This window comes from Ambystoma mexicanum, chromosome 7q (assembly GCF_040938575.1).
Source record: "Ambystoma mexicanum isolate Mex_15411 chromosome 7q, UKY_AmexF1_1, whole genome shotgun sequence".
NCBI lineage: Eukaryota > Metazoa > Chordata > Amphibia > Caudata > Ambystomatidae > Ambystoma > Ambystoma mexicanum.
The window spans coordinates 978,366,263-978,386,620 of NC_090941.1; the positions used below are offsets into that span (position 1 = coordinate 978,366,263).

The following is a 20,358-nucleotide window of genomic DNA, read 5'->3' on the forward strand; positions in this document are numbered from 1 at the left end:
GCACTAATGCTGTATTGTTAACGTCATGACTAGCTCACTTACTGCTTGATAATACCTGTTAGAAAGCTTTTTTGCTGATATCTGGATGACGCAGCTCTTGCTTGCTAATGCCTACCCTTAATCGTCCTCGATAATGCCCGTAGCGACTCGTCTCGCTACAGTCCCCAGAATAAATCAGCACTTACAAATTCCAAGAACAATAGAGTAAGCGCGCCCGACCATGCGTCTTTGTAACACCTTACTGTTTTTTAGTGGAGCACTGCCATGGGAGGGCCGTGGTTCTTGTTGGGTATTCATTTAAATAATTACTTCTGAGATCTGCTGTGGTGACTTTGTTGAGGAGTATCGCTCATTGTGTGACCATGGACACCCTATAGAACCATCAGGTACGTTTAATCCTATCTCAGAGGCAGACATGGGACAAAGACAATGAAAGAAGCATTAATGGGTATCTTAGTAAAAGACCTGGGACCCCTGTGAGACACCTGAAGGAGGTAACAGCAGTTCCGAGATGACAGTTTAATACAAGGAGAAAGATAGCAAGACCAGAGAGGGTTACATGGAGGGAAGTACCCTTGACCTGTAAAGACAGTTACCTTCGTGAGCCTTGGAAAGTAAGAAACCGAAGACCAGGAACTAAGGCTGATCAAACCTGCAGTGTGTCAAAGGTACCCAGGGCTCTCCCACGTCGATAACCAAGGCGGGGAAGAGCAATTGCTGCTGTGGTACTGTCCTTGGCTCCTACAACAAAGTGGCATCAGAAAAGAAAGCAAAGCCGTGAATACCTGGAAAGGAACTTTTTGTTTGTTTGATACATCAAGCCCTCTGAAGCCAGAGACTTTTGATAACCTAAGAGACTTGGGCATAGAAGGCAGTGATGCGTGTAAAGGAACTGGGTCCTAGTGCCGAAGAAGGCTAAGAGTGTGGTATGCTCGAGTGTCCCGTGCTGAAAACATGGGAAGGGAGGCACACGGCCTGAACATCCTGACATATCATTTTGTGAACACTGCTGTCTTTTTCATGAACATTACCCCACACTATTTGTAACTTAGCGGTAAGGATTGGCAATAGATTTTTTAGTATAGGCCCTTTTATTTCGATGATGCTCCACTAGGACTGCATTATTATTTGATGGTCGTAGCTTGCTCCCATCTTAGATTTAGGTTTAGATAGGCGTTAATCACACCCCTGATAACGTTCAATAAACACCCTTGAACTGTGGTCACTTGTGTCTGTCTTACTTTGATATCATGCCTTCCTTACACCCCTTAGTAGCACTGTGACTACCAGCTATGCCCCTGTATGAATTCAATGCCAAGCCAGAGGAAAATGTGATGCCTGCTGCCAAATACACCTGGGTGCTGAGAGATAATTAAACACCTGAGTGGGACTAGAAGCCCCAGAGTCAGGGTGTTAAGATTGATTCAGCAGGCAAATACATTACAAAGGAGGTGTTTGCAGTGTGTGTGGCACATTTTCAGCCCAACTTGGGTATTCAGAAAGCTGGGCAGCTCTCCACGAAGCTACCATACACCAGCAGCACCACCTATGAAACTGGTGGAGGATGTGAAAGAGACGTTCCAGGAAAGAGAGGCATCTCCCGGAAGATCACTCATTCCACGATCCCTGAAAAAGAATTTGTATTGAGGGTCAAATTGTAAATGTCCATCTATTTCCAAAATCGAATCTTAATGTAGCACCTGGTCGCACCTCCCCTTTCGGTGGCATTTTTCATCATTACGGGGCTCGGCTTCGCCTTTCTGGAGGGGTTGGTGTTTGTCATGACAATGCGCGAAGAAGCCAGAGAATTCCTTAGTTACCACAGGGACGGTGGAGAGAGTGTCCTTAAGCTCCTCCAAAAACCCTTGGTAGAACACTGCTGATTTCTTCTCTCCTGGCCAGTCGGTTTCAGCTGCCAACTGGTTGAACTTAGCTAGATGGAGGGAAGAATTTCCCTGTCTTAACTTTAGGAATTCCAGAGCTGTGGCTTCAGTAGTGTATCTTGTGTCGAACACTCTGTTCATTGTGCTAATGAGAGCATCACAATCATACAGGACATAGCTATTTTGTTTCCAGCAAAGGGTTTTTGCCCAGGTGGCGGCAGTGCCTCCTAGATATGATAAAAATGAATGCCGCTTTGGTGGTTGAAGTGGGAAAAGAAGCAGGACGGCATAAGAAGTGCAGTCTACACTGATTCATCAATGTCCTGTAGGTTTTTGGATCACCCAAAAACCTTTCAGGTGGTGCCAACAGGAATTGGTTTGTCATCAGCACGGGCATCAGCATGGGGTAGGTGCCTGGTTAGGGGATGGAAACCACAAACCTACATCAGAGCCCCCTGTGGCCCCAGCCCCTTGAGAAGGGGAGGAAGTAATCAAGTCCTGAAGGGAGACAAGGTGATGACGCAAGGTGTCATGGGCAGAGGTGAATTCTGCTCTAAGGTCGGGCAACATCTGCATGATGGATGCCAAAGTAACCGAAGGCTCCATTGAAGATATTCGGCTTCTGTTTCTGTAACTCACCAAACTGGCCAGGGCATCGAGTAGGACCCCGGAGTGGTTGTAGGACTGATGACAAGATGAAACCTGTGGTCTTCAAGCCTAGGTCCATCCTGACCAGGCCTCCTCAACTTGAGGGAACTCTTTATTATGACATGTCCCTCTGCTGAGCTGAGCTGAACAGAGAGGAATCGGTCAAACTAAAGAGCAGGGAACACACGCACCGCCAACCATAATGCTGAAAGGGAAAACACAGTGATTAATGCATAGAAGGCCAAGAACAAACATCAAACAGTCTCTCTATATGCTATACCTTGGAGTACCAGGTTTATAGATTGGTAACAATTGGCCCTGAAATAAAGAGAGCAACTAGTTACTTCTACTATGGGAAAGCAGGTGTTAGACTAAGGAGAAATGAAGGAAAGGCTGAACCTACAGCAGAGCCCCCTGCCACTTTTCAGGCATTTATGAATGATAGTTTCCACAATATCATGGATTAATAAGTCGTTCTTTACCTAGACGATATCCTTATCTACTCACCATCCGCTTCGGAGCATGCACAACACGTACGCACTGTGCTGCAACGCCTTCACGAGAATCACTTGTTTGTCAAGGCGTAGAAGTGTTTGTTTCATGCATCTGAAGTGGAGTTTCTGGGGTATGATCTGACCAACTCCGGTATCCGCATGAGTAAATCCAAAGTAAAGGCGGTATTAGACTGGCCCGTACAGAACTCCGTAAAGGCATTGCAATCTTTCCTGGGGTTTTCAAACTTTTACAGGCGGTTCATTCATTCTTTTTCAGCAATTGTATCTCCTCTCACAGCTCTTACTAGTGCCAAGAATCCCTTTACTTGGTCTCCGGAAGCACAGGCCACTTTTGATGCGCTAAAACCTTTACATCAGCTCCTGTATTACACCACCCTAACCCTGACCTGCCTTTTGTGGTGGAGGCCGATGCCTCAGGTATTGCACTCGGGGCCATTCTTTCGCAGACCTGTCCTGAATCTGGCGACACCCATTCTGTCGACTACTATTCTAGGAAACGGTCACCTTACAACAAGAATTACACCATTACGGAACAAGAACTACTTGCTATCAGAGATGCGTTTACCGAACGGAGACATCATCTTTGGGGTCTAAGCATTCTGTTACGGTGTACTCCGATCATCAGAGTCTTTTGGCTTTCCAGTCGATTAAATGTTTGACGGCCAGCAAGCACGTGGCAGCTCTTCTTTTCCCAATTCCAATTTACGGTCACGTACCGTCCTGTTAGTATGCAGGCGATGGCAGATGCTTTTTCACGCCTGCATTCGGCTGACTCACCTTTGCGGACTGAGCCGCCTCTGCTCTTGCCGAACCGTGTGGTTTGTGGTTGTACGGTGATGCCGTCATTATGGTCACTGGTTTCGGAATGGGTCATAGAACATCCGACTGAGGTTGGTGACCTCAATCTGGACGTCGTCCAAGGATTACCCTACATTCAAGGCCGCATCTTTATGCCTCCTGGTTTGGCATGTTCTCACGGTCTTGAAGTGGGCCACACAATTCCATCCTAGCTGCTCATTCTGGCCACCTGAAAACCCTGGAATCATTGAAGCGATGGGCCTGGTGGCCAAATATGTCCAAGGATATCAGTGACTACCTGTCTAATTGCTCTGTCTGTGCGCAATGCAGGTCCTCTAGAGTGAAACTCATGGGTCTCTTGCAACCTCTGCCTGTACTGTATATGCTCTCTATGGGTTTTGTGGTTGAGCTGCCTGAAATCAACGGTTACAACGCTATTTGGGTGGTTGTGGACTTCTTCTCTAAAGCAGCGGTTTTTGACCCATGCATGGGTCTTCCGACTGCTCCTGTCCTGGCCAAACTATTTTTGATAACGTGTTCCGTCACTATGGTCTACCCTCCATTATAATGTCTGATAGAGGTCGGCAGTTCACGTCCCGGTTCTGGAGGGCTCTCACTGCCTCTTTAATGATCGATAACAGATTCTTGTCTTCGTTTCACCCACAAACGGATGGACAAACTGAACGAGTGAATTCCACCTTGGAACAATATCTTCGATGTTTGTGTCTGTAGTTCCAGACCTCCTGGATATAGGTCTTGTTTCCTGCTGAATTTGCTTACAATAATTCAGTGCATTCAGCCACGGGTTCTTCACCATTCTTTACCTTACATGGCCAACATCCAAGGTCTATACCCCTGGAAACATCGCTGCCCTCCGATAGTCCTGCCGCACTTTCCTGCATCTGGGACATGGAACAGCTCCATCAGGACATTCGATCACACCTCCTGCGGGCCCAAGTTCATGCTAAAAAATACGCTGACGTGCATCGTTCTCCTGCCCCGGACTACAGTCTTGGCATGCTGGTTTGGTTATCTACCCGGCATTTGAGTATTCCTGGAAAAAAGTCCTTGCTTCCGGCTTCTTGGGTCCGTACAAGATTGTGTCCTTGATCAATCTGGTTGCTGTAAAACTGTCTTTACCAGCTTCCTAGCGCATACATCCTGTCTTCCATTTGTCCCTAATTAAGCCTTGACCTGTTTCCACCCGTCTCCCTGACCGACCGGATCCTGTGCAGGTTGAAGGCGAGGAGGAGTATGAGGTCGCTGGTCTTATTACTTCATGGTCTGGAAGGGATATGGTCCTGAGGACTGGACTTGGGAGCTTCTGGCTCACATTCATGCCCCAGGGATGACTTTCATGCCCACAGGGAGTTGCTGCCGTCTTTGGGGGCGGATGCTGTCACACCTGGTCACAGGCCGCACCCTGCTAGTGTTCACCTCTCCTTTCGGTGGCATTTTTCATAATTACGGCACTTGGCTTCGCCTTTCTTGAGGTGTTTGTCATGGCAGAGAAACGTCACATGACTAGTCAGCTGACTAGCCCGAAATGGGATTGAGATCCCCGCCCCCTTGGCTGGGTTTAAAGCCGGCATTGATACGCGGCACGCTGCTTCTGTTTAGGCTTTCTCACCATTTTTTCCTTACTGAGGTCTTGATTCCAGATCCTGACCTTGCCTTCGTTCCCGGACTCCGATTGCCTAACAATTTGGATATTGTGACCAGCTGGTATTCCCGACCCGGACCTTTTACAGATTGCCTTGCCTCACATCTTCATCCATAACTTACCCGACCATTGGCGACCTCAGCCTGTTTTGGAATTCTGCGTTGTTCCCACAGAACGCTCCACTGTCTGCTGAACCACACAAGGCGTGTGCAACATCAGGCTTTCAGGGTACCGCTCACTTCAACCCCGGACACTGCGACATCTCTCACCCTACGCCCGACCATTACCTGCTAAGCGGTACTCGCTTTTCTCCTTGTTCCTTCCTTATTGGGAACCACTGCCATAGTGCAAGACTGTTTCCGCTTGCTGTCTGCTTCATTGTCACCGACCTTCTATCATAATTTACTGGCACATTGCAACCCATCTGCCTCCCTCAGTCTCCAGTACTTCTCATCTACTCCTTAGAAAGACATTTGGACCCTGCTCTGGTGCACTCCTGGACGCTCTGGTGCAAGTGCACCATCCCGGACCTAGTGCGCTCCTCGTGCCGTTCGGGAATACTTACCTTTACTAACTCCCTGTTTGTTGGTTTCACCTGTCGTTGTTTTCCTTGCTGACTTCCTTGACTCTGTTATCCAATCCTGATGGGGTAAGACTTAGCCTTTCCTCCTTTCTCCTTAGTCTAACACCTGCTTTCCCATAGTAGAAGTAACTAGTTACTCTCTTTATTTCAGGGCCAATTGTTACCAATCTGTATCGGGGTACTCCAAGGTATAGCATATAGAGAGACTGTTTGATGTTTGTTGTTGGCCTTCTATGCACTAATCAGTGTGTTTTCCCTTTCAGCATTGTGGTTGGCGGTACCCGTGTTACCCGCTCTTTATCGTTTGACTGGTTCCTCTGTCTGTTCAGCTCAGCAGAGGGAGATGTCATAATAAAAAGTTCCCTCAAGTTAAGGAGGCCTGGTCAGGACGGACCTAGGCTTGAAGACCATGTGTTTCATCTTGTCATCAGTCCTACAACCACTCTGGGGTCTTACTCAATTCCCCGGCCTGTTGGGTGAGTTACACTTAACCCCATTGCTTTGCAAGGATGACAAAAGGGGCATCAGAGGACCTGCTCTCAGATGATCAAGTGGACAAAAAGGACAAAGAGTTAGAGAGATCTTCTGCGGCATTTAAAATTCCTATGTGCATAGGTATATATGAAGCCTACACATCCCATTCCCTGCTATCAGGCCTTTATGCATTGCTGCCTTCAGTGGAAGAGGGAACATAATGTGAGGGCATTCTAGATGCCATGAAGGAGACACCCTTACTCCAACTAGACCTGTCCGCTGATAGTTAAAGGTGTCAGCCCTCACATCAGTTTCTACAATGCCACTGAATAGTTAAAACGTTCACTCAGCAAATGTTTATGATCACGCCTATGGAGTTGTTGTGCTCCAAAGGTGCACGGTAATGGTGTACTTGGTGTGTTTGCTCTATAGAAAAGGTGTGTCAGCCCATTCCTATCTGGATGATCAGTTACTTCATGCTGAAATGTGCCACGCGGCAGTGGTGGATGCAGGGATGATGTGTCAGGTGCCGCAGGACTTTGGTCTGATTATCAACACAGAGAAGTCCCATTCTCTCCCTGTGTGAAAGGTCAACTTGTTGGGGCTGCTAAGATTAGCCGAGGATGTCTTACTGTCCCTCTGATTGAGAAGCTGGAAGGTTTTCCTGGCGGACTTGATGCCATATCCTTTGGAGTCTGCACTCCAATGGCTGCAGTAGGGTTTCCACATGACTCCATGTCAGGAGGGACATCATTTCCTGGTGAATGGCTTCCACTTCCCTATCATTTGCCCGCTGGGAGTTGTAGTGGTGTGTCACTTCAACTGAAAAAAATGGACTGAAGTAGAACTAAGAGAAAAGCAAAACCCAGGGATGGAGTAGGGTGTTCATCATTACATGGTTCACCTGGCAACCCTAGGCTGTAGGTCCAAAGACACCTCCATGTGAAACTTCACTTGTCACCACTTTCACCCTTGCCCTTGGGACTTCAATCACATGATCTCAGTTACTGTGCATCTCCGACAATAAATGCAATAGGGTTTGAATCATAAGAATCTTACCAAGATAATAGATTGGAATCCTTTTTAGATTGTGGTCACCAGGAATGAGAGTCATAAGAGATGGGGAGTAGCCCAGGCCTCATGCTCCCCCCCATGGTAGTATGGCACCACAGGAAGCATGCATGCTTTTGAATGGGTGGAAACTGTTATCTGATGACCACCTTAAGCCTGGTTTTGGGTTGTGTAATTGTAGCCCAAATGAACATTTCATTACAAGAAGGTACATAACACATTTATGTATGTTTTCTAACAACCCTCATGCATAAGGGTGGGACACGGTCTGCTCACCTCGAGGACCTCTGTTGCCCCTGGAGGTAGTGAATCTTTTTTCTTTTTGTAAAGGTTTCTTTGTAAACCATATACAATAAATTTTTTTTAAAAAGGTAGTGAACCTTTCAGTGTTCCAATCCTCACAGGATATCCTTTTCTGCAGCGAGTCAGTTATGATGATTTGCAAGAATCCCCAAGTGCAATGGCTGGATTGTTTCATCTCGAAGGAGACTGCAAAACCTTTTCATTATTGCACCCAGGCACATGATGCCAGGTAGGGGGAACAGGTGACATGTCAAGATCGGCAAGGAGCTGGTGTTGATTCATTTGGTGGATTCATGTTGGCAGAGTATGAATTCTCCATTTGAAAATGTTGACTTCTGCCTACACTGTATTCTTGCCCTGTTCTTCTAAATATTATTACGGTATATAGTGAGCGTGGATCTAGGTTTGGGAAGCAACAGAACACTTGGGAGGGGTTGGGGGGGAGGTGTGTGTGTGTATGTCTCTCTGTGTGATTGGGAGGAGCCCTTCCTTGAAGAAGAGGCCTTGAGCTCCTCCCTGTAATGTAGAAGCGAAGGGGCTAGCCTCGTGTTGAAGGGGAGGTGATTTCAGATTCTGGGGGCTTTACAGAGGCCTGTTTTCAGTGTTTTCCCTCCTGCACTGTTGGAGTTCAAGTCTGTGCATGTCCTTACTTCGTCCTAATCAACGGCCTCAGGAGATGGTGAACTTGTCAGCGAGGAAGCTCGGGAACTTGAGGGTGAAATCCTTGTAGATGATGCAGCAGGATTGAAAAGTGATAGGTTCTTGTAGCAGTAGTCAGTGCAGTTTGATGAGAGTCGGGGGATGTGGTTGAATTTGCAGAGTACTTTGATGAGTCATGCTACAGCATGCAGAAAGCATTGCAGGAGTGCCAAGGTGGTAGCTGGAAGGCCTCCTAGAAGGGCGCTGCTGCCATCCAAGTGGGGCGAGACCAAGGCTTGGACAACAGATCTGAAGTTGTTTGCTGCGAGGAAAGGATTGATTTTCCACAGGAGGGACAAATGGTATAAGCCTTTTTGTGCCTTCGTTGCTACGTGCTCCTTGAAGGAGAGGTGTTTTTCGATATAGAACGGAAGCGACTTGGTGAAGGTGTTCAATTGGGGTGTGAAGCCCTTGAGGTTCATAGCAAAGAGGCAGGTCTAGATGTCAGGGTGTTCAGTGTTGTTGGTCAGTGCTAGGAACTCAGTCTTGGAGGGGTTGAGCTTTTGGTAAGCACTGAACATCCAGGACTGGATCAATGAGAGGCAGGCCTGAGCCTGAGGATGTCTGTGATGGAGGATATCATGAGGTAGAGCTGCGTGTCATCTGTGTAAAGGAGGATGTGGATGTTGTGTGGAGACTGGAGGCTTCTGAGTGGTTCAGTGTAAATGTTGAAGATCAAGGTGGAAAATTGACCCTTGTGGGACTCCCCAGGCGATGGGTAGAGTTGGTGATCTGAAATAATTATTTTTGACAAATTGGGGGATGTTGGCAAGGTAGGATTTGAACCAGCAGATGACAGTCTTGATGAGCCCCATGCAGCTGAGATTGATTAACCTCTTGCTCGATAATGCCTGCTGGAATAATAATACTTTTTTGCTGGTGCCTGGACTGATACAGCTTTTGCTTGCTAAATCCTACCCTTACTCTTTCTTGATAATGTCCATAGAGATTTGGCTCCTTATAGTTCCAAGACTAAATGAGCTTTTGGTAATGCCCAGAGGACAAGCATTCCCAACCGTGCTTCTCTGCGCCGAGCTACTGATTTTGGTAAAGGAAGCAGTCTTCAATTCTGTTTTGTCCCCGGTCGATAACTGGAGCAGAAATGCTGCAGGGTGCGGTGCTCCAGGGCAACCCTGACCCCATTTTCTGTCTATGGTTGGAGGATGGGTGGTTCTCGTTGTGTAAGAAAGGGGATGTGGGGGGGGGGCACCACTTAGGTACTAAAGCTGTGTAATTGGTCAGATACCATATTATTAGAAGACTTAGAGGCGTCCGTCAGTAAAACTGATATACACTACATCAGGCAAACAGAAGTCCAGAAAAAGGTGTCCGATAAAATGATCCCCAGACCTGAGGACGCCATTGGGTGTAGTAAAGACTACTGCATATTACCGACATTTCATACTATCCTACAAAATTAATTGAGTAAACGCATAATGTTGTAGAAGTCTTCTCTCTTTAATTTTTCATGTTTCGTTAATGCTCTGCAGAGACCCTTTGCCAATGCATTTCGGACAGTGGCCCTCATTACGAGGTTGGCGTAATGAGTTTACCGGCACCGGCAATGGTGCCGGTAAACCCATTCCGCCCTATTACGAGAACTTCTCGCGGGACCCGCAAATACCGGGTCCCGCAAGGAGACCAGGGAGCTAACAACGGCCTGTTATTAAGGGGCCTATTATTAACGAGCCCGTTGTTAGCTCCTTCCCCATTCCCATTGAGCCCTATGGGGGCTTGAATGGGAATGGGGATGGACCGGGTCCGGGTTCCTCGAACGAGGAATTACCGGGTCCTCCAAGGTTGGGATGGACCTAAGATTAAAGAGTTGTTGGACAATGAACATGTAAAATTGAAACACTGTTGTAATGATTATATCTTTATAGAGCCCGCTCTTAAGAAGGTCACTGTCCGAAATGTATTGGCAAAGGGTCTCTGCAGAGCATTAACGGAAAATTAAACATTAAAGAGAAGACTTCTTCTGCAACATTATGAGTTTACTCAATTAATTTTGTAGGATAGTATGAAATGGCTGTAATATGCAGCAGTCTTTATTACACCCATTGGCGTCCTCAGGTCTGGGGATCATTTCACCAGACACTTTTTTCCAAGTTCTCGTTGTGTACTCATTCAAGATTTTCTTCCATGAGTATGGCTCATGGTATGATCATGGGTACTCACAAGAGCCATTGGTCTAAGGAAAGGCTTGTTTCATATTCATCCTCAGAGGTGCAGAGGGGCCAAAAGCAAAGAAAGAAGCATTACTGAGTGTCTTGAGAAAAGAATGAATAGCCTTTGTTTTGTGACCTTATATGAGTCTTAATTTTAATGCAAAACAATTCTAAGTTGTGTTTGTCTTTCTTACGCATACAAACCAGTTAGTTGTCCCATTGTGTTGCTCCAGCTGAGCCGTTTATCTCCAGATGGTTTGCTCTGTGGTTTGATCTCCATCCAGTCCCCTCATGGTATTTGACTTTGGGCCTTCTGGCTCGGCTCAATCCTGAGCTCAAGTCATTTATCAAATACTTTAAAACGTCTTTGGTATACATTTCCCTTTTTATTGCTTTCATGTTTGCCAGAAAGCTTGTAGAGCTGGGTTGCCTTCTTTGATACAAGACTTTTTTTCATTTTCTATCTCGCAATCTGGTTTTAAAATCAGAATCTTATTTTGGTTGGTTTGTTTCTGATGATGGCATCACCTTGTGTTGTACCCATTGTTTCTGGAGAAAGCTCCTCAAATGTACTGGATGTAGGCAGGATGGATTGAGTGTATTTGGACAGAATCACAGCTTTAGGTTGCTCTACTAGCCTAACTGTTCATTTTTTATATCCATTTGTTCGATTATTAAACCGTCAACTTTGCTCTTGAGTATGTGAGTCTTGCAAGTCCCCTGACTCCAGTATACTGCACCAGGAGAATAGCACTGTCTGGACTTAGGTTGAAGGGGTCTCGATTCCAGAAATCCGCACAGCTGACTCTTGGGCTGTCCTGATTACTTGTGCTCTGAACTATACAAGTAAGCTTGGAGTGTGGATGTGTGATATTTCACATTTTTCCTGAAAGGGTTTTTTTCAGTTCCCAGATTGTTCTGGTTTGGGGAAGTTGATGATATCTTCATGATATGAGTATGGGGTTGAAGTGCAGAGGACGAATATATAATGCTTAGATTACTAACTGGTCATTTTCATTACACACTGTCCAATTCGCCTTCGTCCCAGTTCTTCCTTCTCAGTATACACATATTTTCCCCATCACCTTTTTGTGCAGACATCTACGAGAAATCGGTTGAAAGGGGTGGATAAGTGTGTATGCTCCTACAGGGGGAGGGGCATAGTTAACTTGGATTTGCTTATTGGAACAAAGGAATATCTGTCTATGGAGGCAGAAGGACCTCATGGCGTGAGGGCTTTGATGAGGAAGAGTCTCTATCCACTCTATTGATGTCCATCTGGTGCTCTCCCTTAAGATATCTCAAAGTCTTCCTATACTGTGCCCTATCTGTATCTCTCTCTGTCTCCCTCTCTCTCTCTTTTTCTCTGCCTACCTTTCCTCCTCAACCTTCTGGTCTTCCTCCCTCTGGCATTCCTTTTTCTCTCAGTCTCTCTTAATCTGTTTTCCTTTTCCCCTCCTTCCCTCCTTCTCCATTTTCTTCACCTGGGGGACTGATTCACAAAGATGTGCACTGCAGCAAATGAGGAAGTGCCTCGAGGACTTGCATCTGTTATCTTAGAGCTAACTCATAAACCCTAAACCAGGAGTAAATCTGCAGGTGCCTGGAGCTCGTATGAGATGCCCCAGAGCACGTGCATGTGAATCGCATTTGCAATGCAAGCCTCCCCAGACTTCCCCGTTATCTCCAGATATTCTTCAGCTCTAGGCAGTGAGAGCCAGGTATAAAGTCGCTGGAGTAAATCTGAGATCCTGGCAGGCATCTCCGAACTTGCTTCAATGAAGATCTTTGTGAATCAGTGCCTTGAGCTCTATATCCGAGTTCATCTCTCCGCCCCCATCAATGTATTTCCCCCCTCCCTCTATCTCTGCCTCTCTTGTTCTCTGCGTCTCCGTGTCTCTTCCACTCTCCTCCACCTCCCTCTTTTTCCATTCATGTTTATTGCAGTGAAGGATCTCTGGTGTTCCCTTTCCCTTTGTGTCACTTTATGTTTTTCTTCCCCTCGCGTACCCTTGCAATCTTTCGGCCTCTATCCTTCTCTACCCCCTCGCTGTGTCTCCTTGTTTGTTTCCCTCTCACCCATCAGACTCTCCTCTGCACCCTCCCCTGCGAAGGCTGGTGCAAGTATTTATGCTGCTCGAATCTCAGAATAACTTTGTTTCTCTCCTCCCTTGCAATGTTGTAGCTGGTGCCCGCTGCTGGTGGCACCCTTGGTTGTAGCACCAGCCCTCGTCTTTTCTACTTTCCTGAATGCTTCTCACAGCCTCCATTCTCCTCTCCTCCATCTCTGAGTTCACACCGGCCTCTTGTTCGACTCTTGCATTACGTACCCTGGAGGTCAATGTTTGCAGGAGCGCTTCCTATGGTATTCCTTCATGATCTTCAGTGTACTTCCTCCTCCTTGGGTGCCAGGGGATATTTTGTGACTAAAGAGTGTCGAATTAGTACCTTTGCAGTGCCCAGGCCCACCAGCACCCACTCTGAGAGAAGGCATTGATAGGCTATTGTGGAATGGATGCAGGGCTTCCAACTAACCAGAGACATATATTCATGACAGGAGGATGCCATCGCAATAGCTGGGAGAGACACTAAGAGTTTGAGCATCTCTGGAAGCAGTGTGCGGTCCAAGGTTGCTCAGAAAGGGGCACATGGAAACAATGGGGCCTGCAATGGTGAGATGTAATGCTGCAGCCAAACACGATGCAGCGCTTCTTGATTTGAGAGAGGGTGCCCCTGCAACACAACGAGAGTACAGATTCGTTAGGTTAATGTTAATGGCCCTAAGGGGCACTCTTTTCATCTGTCTACACAGTACTTGCCCTTGACTACCATTCAATGCTGACCACTGCTGCCATTAAGCAAGAAGTACTGTACTCTTGGAACGTGATGAAAGAGGGAGCTCTACTCCTGCTAATGTTCAACACCTGCTTCTTAATCTTAGTTCATAAAGTGAGTCCACTTGTGTAATGGCACAGATGAACTGAAACATGGTGGAGACGCTGCGTACAGAGGCCTTCACAGCTTAGTGCTAGCTGAAGCATTTTCATCAGCAGCTAGCTCTATTTCGAGTCTCTCTAGATGGGAGTGGGTGCAGACTTGCATGAGTCCCTAAATTAGTGCACCTCACAAGAGCAAGTCCTAAATGCATGTAACTCACTGTCTCATGCAGAAGGGACGAGGCCTTGCATTTTGGGGCCAGACCTCACTGTATTGAGTGGGATCTATGTGACCATTACGACCCCCCAGAATTCCGACAACCGAAAACTTTTTTTTACCCCCCTTTACACCAAATACATGTGCGGGGGAGACCCCCATAGCCCCACATACTACTATTATATCCCATACCCATACCATATTGAGTGTGGTTGGAATCATTTTGCTTGTGATCCCCTTTTGTACTGGCACAGAAGAGCTGAAACAAAATGGCGATGCCTCCCAAAGTTATTTGCACTGGTTTGGAAGCAGTAGCGAGAGCATTTCAACTGGGTTTCCGTTCTCGCTTGCCCTGACCTATGTGGAATCAGCATGTCAAGATACAGACCCTGTTGCTGCCAGCAGCTAGAGACTCAAGCAGCACCTCACGAATGAGGGTGACAAGCCTCTGCAGTTGCATGGAGGCTTATGGTGCTTATTTGGGACAGATTCCTTTTTTTGGAGCATGTTGAGTAATTTGCACACCGTCCACTGCCCGCCTTACCTGAGACTTTGGGATCTGATCCCCACTGTTTCCTCCCCTGGTCACTGGTAGATCCATTGCTGACTATTTCTATTCCATCCCCTGTTAGATCCCCACTCCTTAACCTTGTTCTTCCCCCTATGATTGTAAAGGCCTCCATTGCTTCCTGACTCAATGAATATAATAATAATAAAATAATAATAAAATAATAATAATAATAATAATAATAATAATTGCTGCTGATCAAACAGAGGGTGGGAGTCAAAACTCTACATGCAAATCCTGCATTGCCATTTACCTGCCTCAATAAACCTTTTCTAACTTATGAACTGATTAGATGGCTCAGGTCAGTTATTGAAAAACAGGCGGCATCTCTGTCTGGTGGGTCAGTCATTTTTTGGGATAAGGCGTTTACGTGCTCTAACTTAATCCCTTCATTCATCTCCCTTTGCCCTGATGTACTCCCAAAGCATATGATCTTGTAATGTCCTTATATCTCCCATCACTGGTTTCCTTCCTCTCTTTTCCCATTATTCCATAAAGGACCCCATCCTTAAGGCCCTGTCCCAAAAGGTAACTTAAATCAGTCCAAATGTAGCGTGGCCACTACACAAGCAACAGAAATCCCTGGGTAAGGTAAGGCAAGTGGTTTTACAGAGTGCCCATCTACCAATAGTGTGAACCTTGCTGGGCATGGCTCTGTAAGAGCAATGTGGGCAGATGCATTAGTCGGATAGTGGGAAGGCAGATGCTGAAAACCGGCGGTGATACCGGGTGGAGGTCGGACGTACCTGTTACCTTTGTGTCATTATGAAAAACGCTGTTCGAGATTGGCGCAGCCCCCTGCAGGTTTGTTGCAAGAACAGCCCCCGGATTACAAGGTGAGTGTTGGTATAAGAGTGATAGAGTAGAAATGCGGTAAGTACTCTAGAACTGGTGGGTCGTCTGAAGCGGGTGAGGGAAGTGTAGGGTTGCACAACTGCAGTCGTGAGGAGTTAGTTGAGGGATCACAGGGAGGTCGGCAGGGAGTGTTTAGGGTATTGTCACTTCTTGGCTCTTTGTTGTAGAGTTCACTCATTCTGGTGTCGTCCAGTGCCATCCAGCACAGGATCCATAAGTCGAGGGGAGACGCCCATCGATGGCAGTATAAAGATGTTCGCGTTAATTGAGAAAATTACGATTTGAAGGCTGAAAGTGATCTCTTACTGAGTATTTATCACTTCAGAAAGCACGAATACTAAAATAATTCAGATATGGCACATACGTCAAAGCATGACGGAGACGCTGTAGAGAGTTTAGCTGTGTTCGTTTTTGGTTCTCTGGTGAGTTTCTCTAATGTGAATGGGTTAGTCCAAATGTGAACCCCTTCGCTTTCAGTGCCTCGAGAGCGAAGCTGCACCTCAATGTGAGGCTGACATGTATCTGGGGTTGCTCGATGTCTCCTGCAGGGTGGACTTGGACTGGCTGCCTAAGATAGTTATTGGGTCTGTTCTTCTCCAGCCAAATGTGCATCGTACTACGTTGGTTGGCATTTATTGATGGCAAGGTTTTACTGGTCGGCATCTGTTTCTGGTGGCATCCTCCCTGGTGGACATTCAATGAGCAGGTATTTCACCTTCTGTAGCAGCACCATGGACGATTCTATGTGAAAAAGTCCCCAGGAAAACGTAGTCATGTGAAAATGTAGCTAGCAAAAAAGTCGTTTTCAAAAATGTAGTCATTCATTACAATCAATGCAAAGTGTGAAAAAGTTGCCAGTAGTAAGGACGCCAAAAAAGCTATTGTTAAACACACAGAAATACCAGGATTTAACCCCAATAATGACTCAAACCTTTAATAAAACCTCCCGTGAACGCTTACCGAACACTAATCCTTCAGCCCGCGAAAACATTTTGGCCCGATTCATGGATTTTTTGCGCCAAAAAAAAACGGGATTTGTGCGCCATTCTGCCTGCAAATACCCATTTGTTAAACAGGGATTCGCTGGCAGAATGGCGCACAAATCCCATTTTTTTCGGTGCAAATAATCTATGAATCAGGGCCTTTATTTGCACGTTGCTCAATGCAAAATCAATGGGAAATAAACATTGAACCTAAATCCAGCCCCATCACCAGCTCGCCAGAAATGACATAACCTGTACCTTAACCGCTAATCCTAATGTTAGTCTTTCATTAGCTAAAACTCGAACACTTACCCTAATGCTTACCGTGCTCTAACCATTAGGTCTATCCTAACCCCTATCCTACACCGAACTTCTCCAGCCCTCCCCAACTTGCCTGTCCCTTTCTTTAACACTTACCCAAACCTTTACCCTATTAGCCCTAGCCTTACCATAACCGCTACCCTAACATTTACCCTGGCACTTAATCCACCCAACGACTAACTGAACCCCAACATCCGCAGCACTTCATTTTTGACTACCTTCTGCTGGGCAACTTTTTCACTGCAGAGGTATTTTCACCACGACTTTTTCACGGACCACATTTTTGGTGGTAACATTTTGAGTGGATACCGCATGGACATGAAGCCGACCTAGAGGGCCACGCCTGCGTGTGCAACCATCTCAGTTCCCCAATTGATGTAAAGTGGGAAGGGTTAAGAACACAGAGTGGAGAGATTGGGCATAGCGGGGGCTGCGGTGGAGGGAAGCAGAATGGAAGGGCGTGGATGAGGGGGGAAGGTGGGGAGTAAAGCCAAGGATGGTGGGTAATGGGAAGTAGAGTATGAGGCAAGGTTCTCTGGAGTAGGAAAAGAAAAAAGCAGAATAGCAGATGCAGTTAGGAAGGCGTGGCAGAGCCATACGGTGGGGGTTCGGTGGCGGGGGGCGCTGACAAATATAGAAGAAAGCATTTTAAGTATAGGGCTCTGTGTTAAGGGGAGAGGTTTATATTGTGGTGTGGCACAGGAGAGGAATGTTATAAGAAGAAAGACAGTCTGACCGTTTGCATGGGGTCCATCAGTGGTCTTGCGTCAACCAGGAGGGGATGACCCGCCAGGTGTTTACAATGCAAATTTGAGATGCCGACCAGCCTGCTCTGGGGAGCAGTCCATGCTGTGCAGGATAAGGGGATGAAAAAATGGCGATCATTAGACATACACCCCTGAGATATTCCCAGTAGTTTACAAGACATTTCCACTACATGAATGTCTCTCTAGGACTCCCCTCTCTAAAGTAGCACCTCCCGCTCAACAGTGGGGTGTACAGACTCTTTTGACTGGCTTGACCCAAGTGGGGCACTGATTTATGCAGGGGTGGTACTGATCATAGTTTAGGATAATGGGGTGGCACCTGGGGCTGGTCAATTAGATTCCAGGGGGAGCACGTGCCACCCCAGGCCACGCCACTGCTGCTAAAGAGGCCTAGCATCCAGCCCTGAAACATTGCTACAAGAGAAAGGGCTTCTCTGGTCTAGTAATCGCAAAGCCGCTAAGCCCATGTTGGCATCGTATTCATGCTCTGTGCTGGGTGTGTGCCGATGTTTGTTTTAGGGATAAGCTGTGGTTTGGACGCGCCCCTCACCTGAGGTGAAATACTTGTTGGTTTGGTCTGCATTCAAGGTTCCCTTCTTCACGCACTCGGGTAAGACGGCATCAAACAGCGCCTGCAGCTCCCTCTCTGCCGCCGCCTTCCAGATACTGTCGTTTCCTTCCTGAGCACGATTACTTCCCTGTTAAAAGACAGTGATTTCTTAGTGATTGTAGTCTTATGGATCAGGGTGCCAACAAAGCATCAACGCATCCATAGTCATAAATGCTTTCCATTCCTTAAGGGTTGACGGTTGACCAAGTAAGCAAACTGCTTCCAAAAAGCCACACCTCCCACTAGCCATGGAGTCACTTGACTCACCCGCCAACCACCTTACCCGCCGAAAACAAAATCCTCTGCTTTTATCCACCATGGCGACCCATAAAGGTTTCGAGCTACCTTTAAGCATTTGGATAGCTCAACACGGGTTCGAATCCAGATCCCGCGCTTAGAAACCACCCGCTGAGCTATCCAAATGCTTAAACATAGCTCGCAACCTTTTTGAGTCGTCAAAAATGAACAATAAGATTTAAAAAATAAAAAAATAAGTTCTAACCAGGCAAGTATAGTGGACGAAAAGTGCCAATTAGCTAAATAGCCAGTGAACATGTTCTGACCTGTGCCTGGAGAATAAATGAATGCTTGCAGAAAGTAATGATTAGCACTGCTTGGGAACTGGTTTTTAAGGTTTCCAGCCGCTTGATAATAGCTTGTGAAATGTTAATCTAGCATTTCTCTGTGTAAAGGGATGGGTTTCAATTTCAGCCTGCTCTATAGCAGCAACATTTCAATGATCCAAATCTTTGAATGTCATTGAATCTTCTGAAAACAATGCAAGCCCTGATTTCTTTCAGTTATGCGACATCATGATGCAAGCATGATGGGCTTTCGACCCACTACCCTGAGCCAAAGAGGGACTTCCAACAGTTTGGAAATAAATTCAAGACAAGCTTGAAGTGGCCAGAGGGAGTACTCCACAATCTGCCAAAATTGCGCCCCCTCCCCCCCTCCTAGGAGGTCTGATATGTCCATCTATATTTCCCACCTACAGCCTTCTCACCTGCAAGGGAAATTCTAGCTTTTCCAGTAAACCCTTTGAGTACGTGTATATAATTCATTTATTCACTCATCCACTCATCATCACCGAGGTGAGGTGTGTGCCATGTGCTTCTAAACAACTTTACACCCGATTGTTGTCTAATCGCAAAATGTGTTCTTAGTTGCAAGCTATTCACATATTTGAAATTGTGCTCTTAAGAGGGTCGTATATCTCACCTTTTCATGTGCAGAAACAAAACAATTTAAAAAATAGAAGTAATGAACCGATGAACAGAATTTATACCACGAGTCTTAAAGTCCGATCCGCAATCAAATCCACTCCACATATTCAGTATAACTTCACAAATACATTTGAATACAGTAACGCTAATTGAGTGTAAATCAGGTAGTCAGAAGGAGTGAGTGTCTGCAATGATTAAAAGAGCGCACAATGCAGACTAGACCGCCTCTTGGCCCTGTTTTAATCCCCTCCCCTCTCCCTTGCACTTCCCCCCTCCATCCCCTTATCCCTGCACTTCTCGTTCTCACTCTTGCAAGATCCGAATGATGCAAGGCCTAGCAAGATCGTTTGTTTTGCCCTCCCTCTGTCTTCCGTCCTTGTCTTGTGCGCTTAGAAACACATGTGTACAGGCGCGTTATAAATGACTGATCATATCTTCAAAGACCAGAGGACAGGAGGAGCACTATCTGCTGAAAAGTTGTAAGACAGGCTCTACATTGCAGATGGATACGTCCAGATTGATGTGAGGCTTTCTCTGCTTGTGAGGTCCCGAGAGGCTGAAATGTCTGCCCCTGCGAGAGAACCAGTTAAACCTTGGAATCAGAGAAGTTTTTGTGGGAGGGCAAAAGGGGCACTTGCCCAGGGCCCCCACCTTGGAGGGGGCCCAACAAGGCTAGCTGATCTGAAGAAGTAAGATTCCATTATTCACCAGTCCTAAATAGCACACATCAGGATATTTAATGGGGCTCTAAACCCATTGCCTTTCTGTTTTGGCAAGTACATTCTGCCTTGATCAATTCATTATGCAATGCTTTCTGTGGTCAGTGTAGTATACATAATATGTGTGTTCCTTATGGCACAACTCTGTAGCATTCTTTCCTTCCTGCGGGAATTATGTTGATCATGTGCAATATGCAATGGTGAAATGCATATTGATAAATTGAGTGCCACAATGGTTCAGAAGTTAGCTCAGTGTGTGAAGCACCCACTGCAGAGATAGATATATGTTCATATGCAAAATTAGAATATCACATTCCAGCAAGGCTGGCTGAGCCTTTCATATGTCTGAAG

The 20,358-nt window shown here is 46.4% G+C and overlaps 1 protein-coding gene across 1 annotated transcript in view; it reads right to left on the bottom strand.

Moving 5' to 3' along the window:
* LOC138528445 (NACHT and WD repeat domain-containing protein 2-like) overlaps positions 1-20,358 on the bottom strand; it is a 328,733-nt gene that overhangs the window by 101,956 nt on the left and 206,419 nt on the right. Inside the window, exon 5 of the mRNA XM_069640078.1 lies at positions 18,003-18,150. Within this exon, the coding sequence (XP_069496179.1) occupies positions 18,003-18,150 (148 nt within the window). The remainder of the gene's footprint in view (positions 1-18,002; positions 18,151-20,358) is intronic.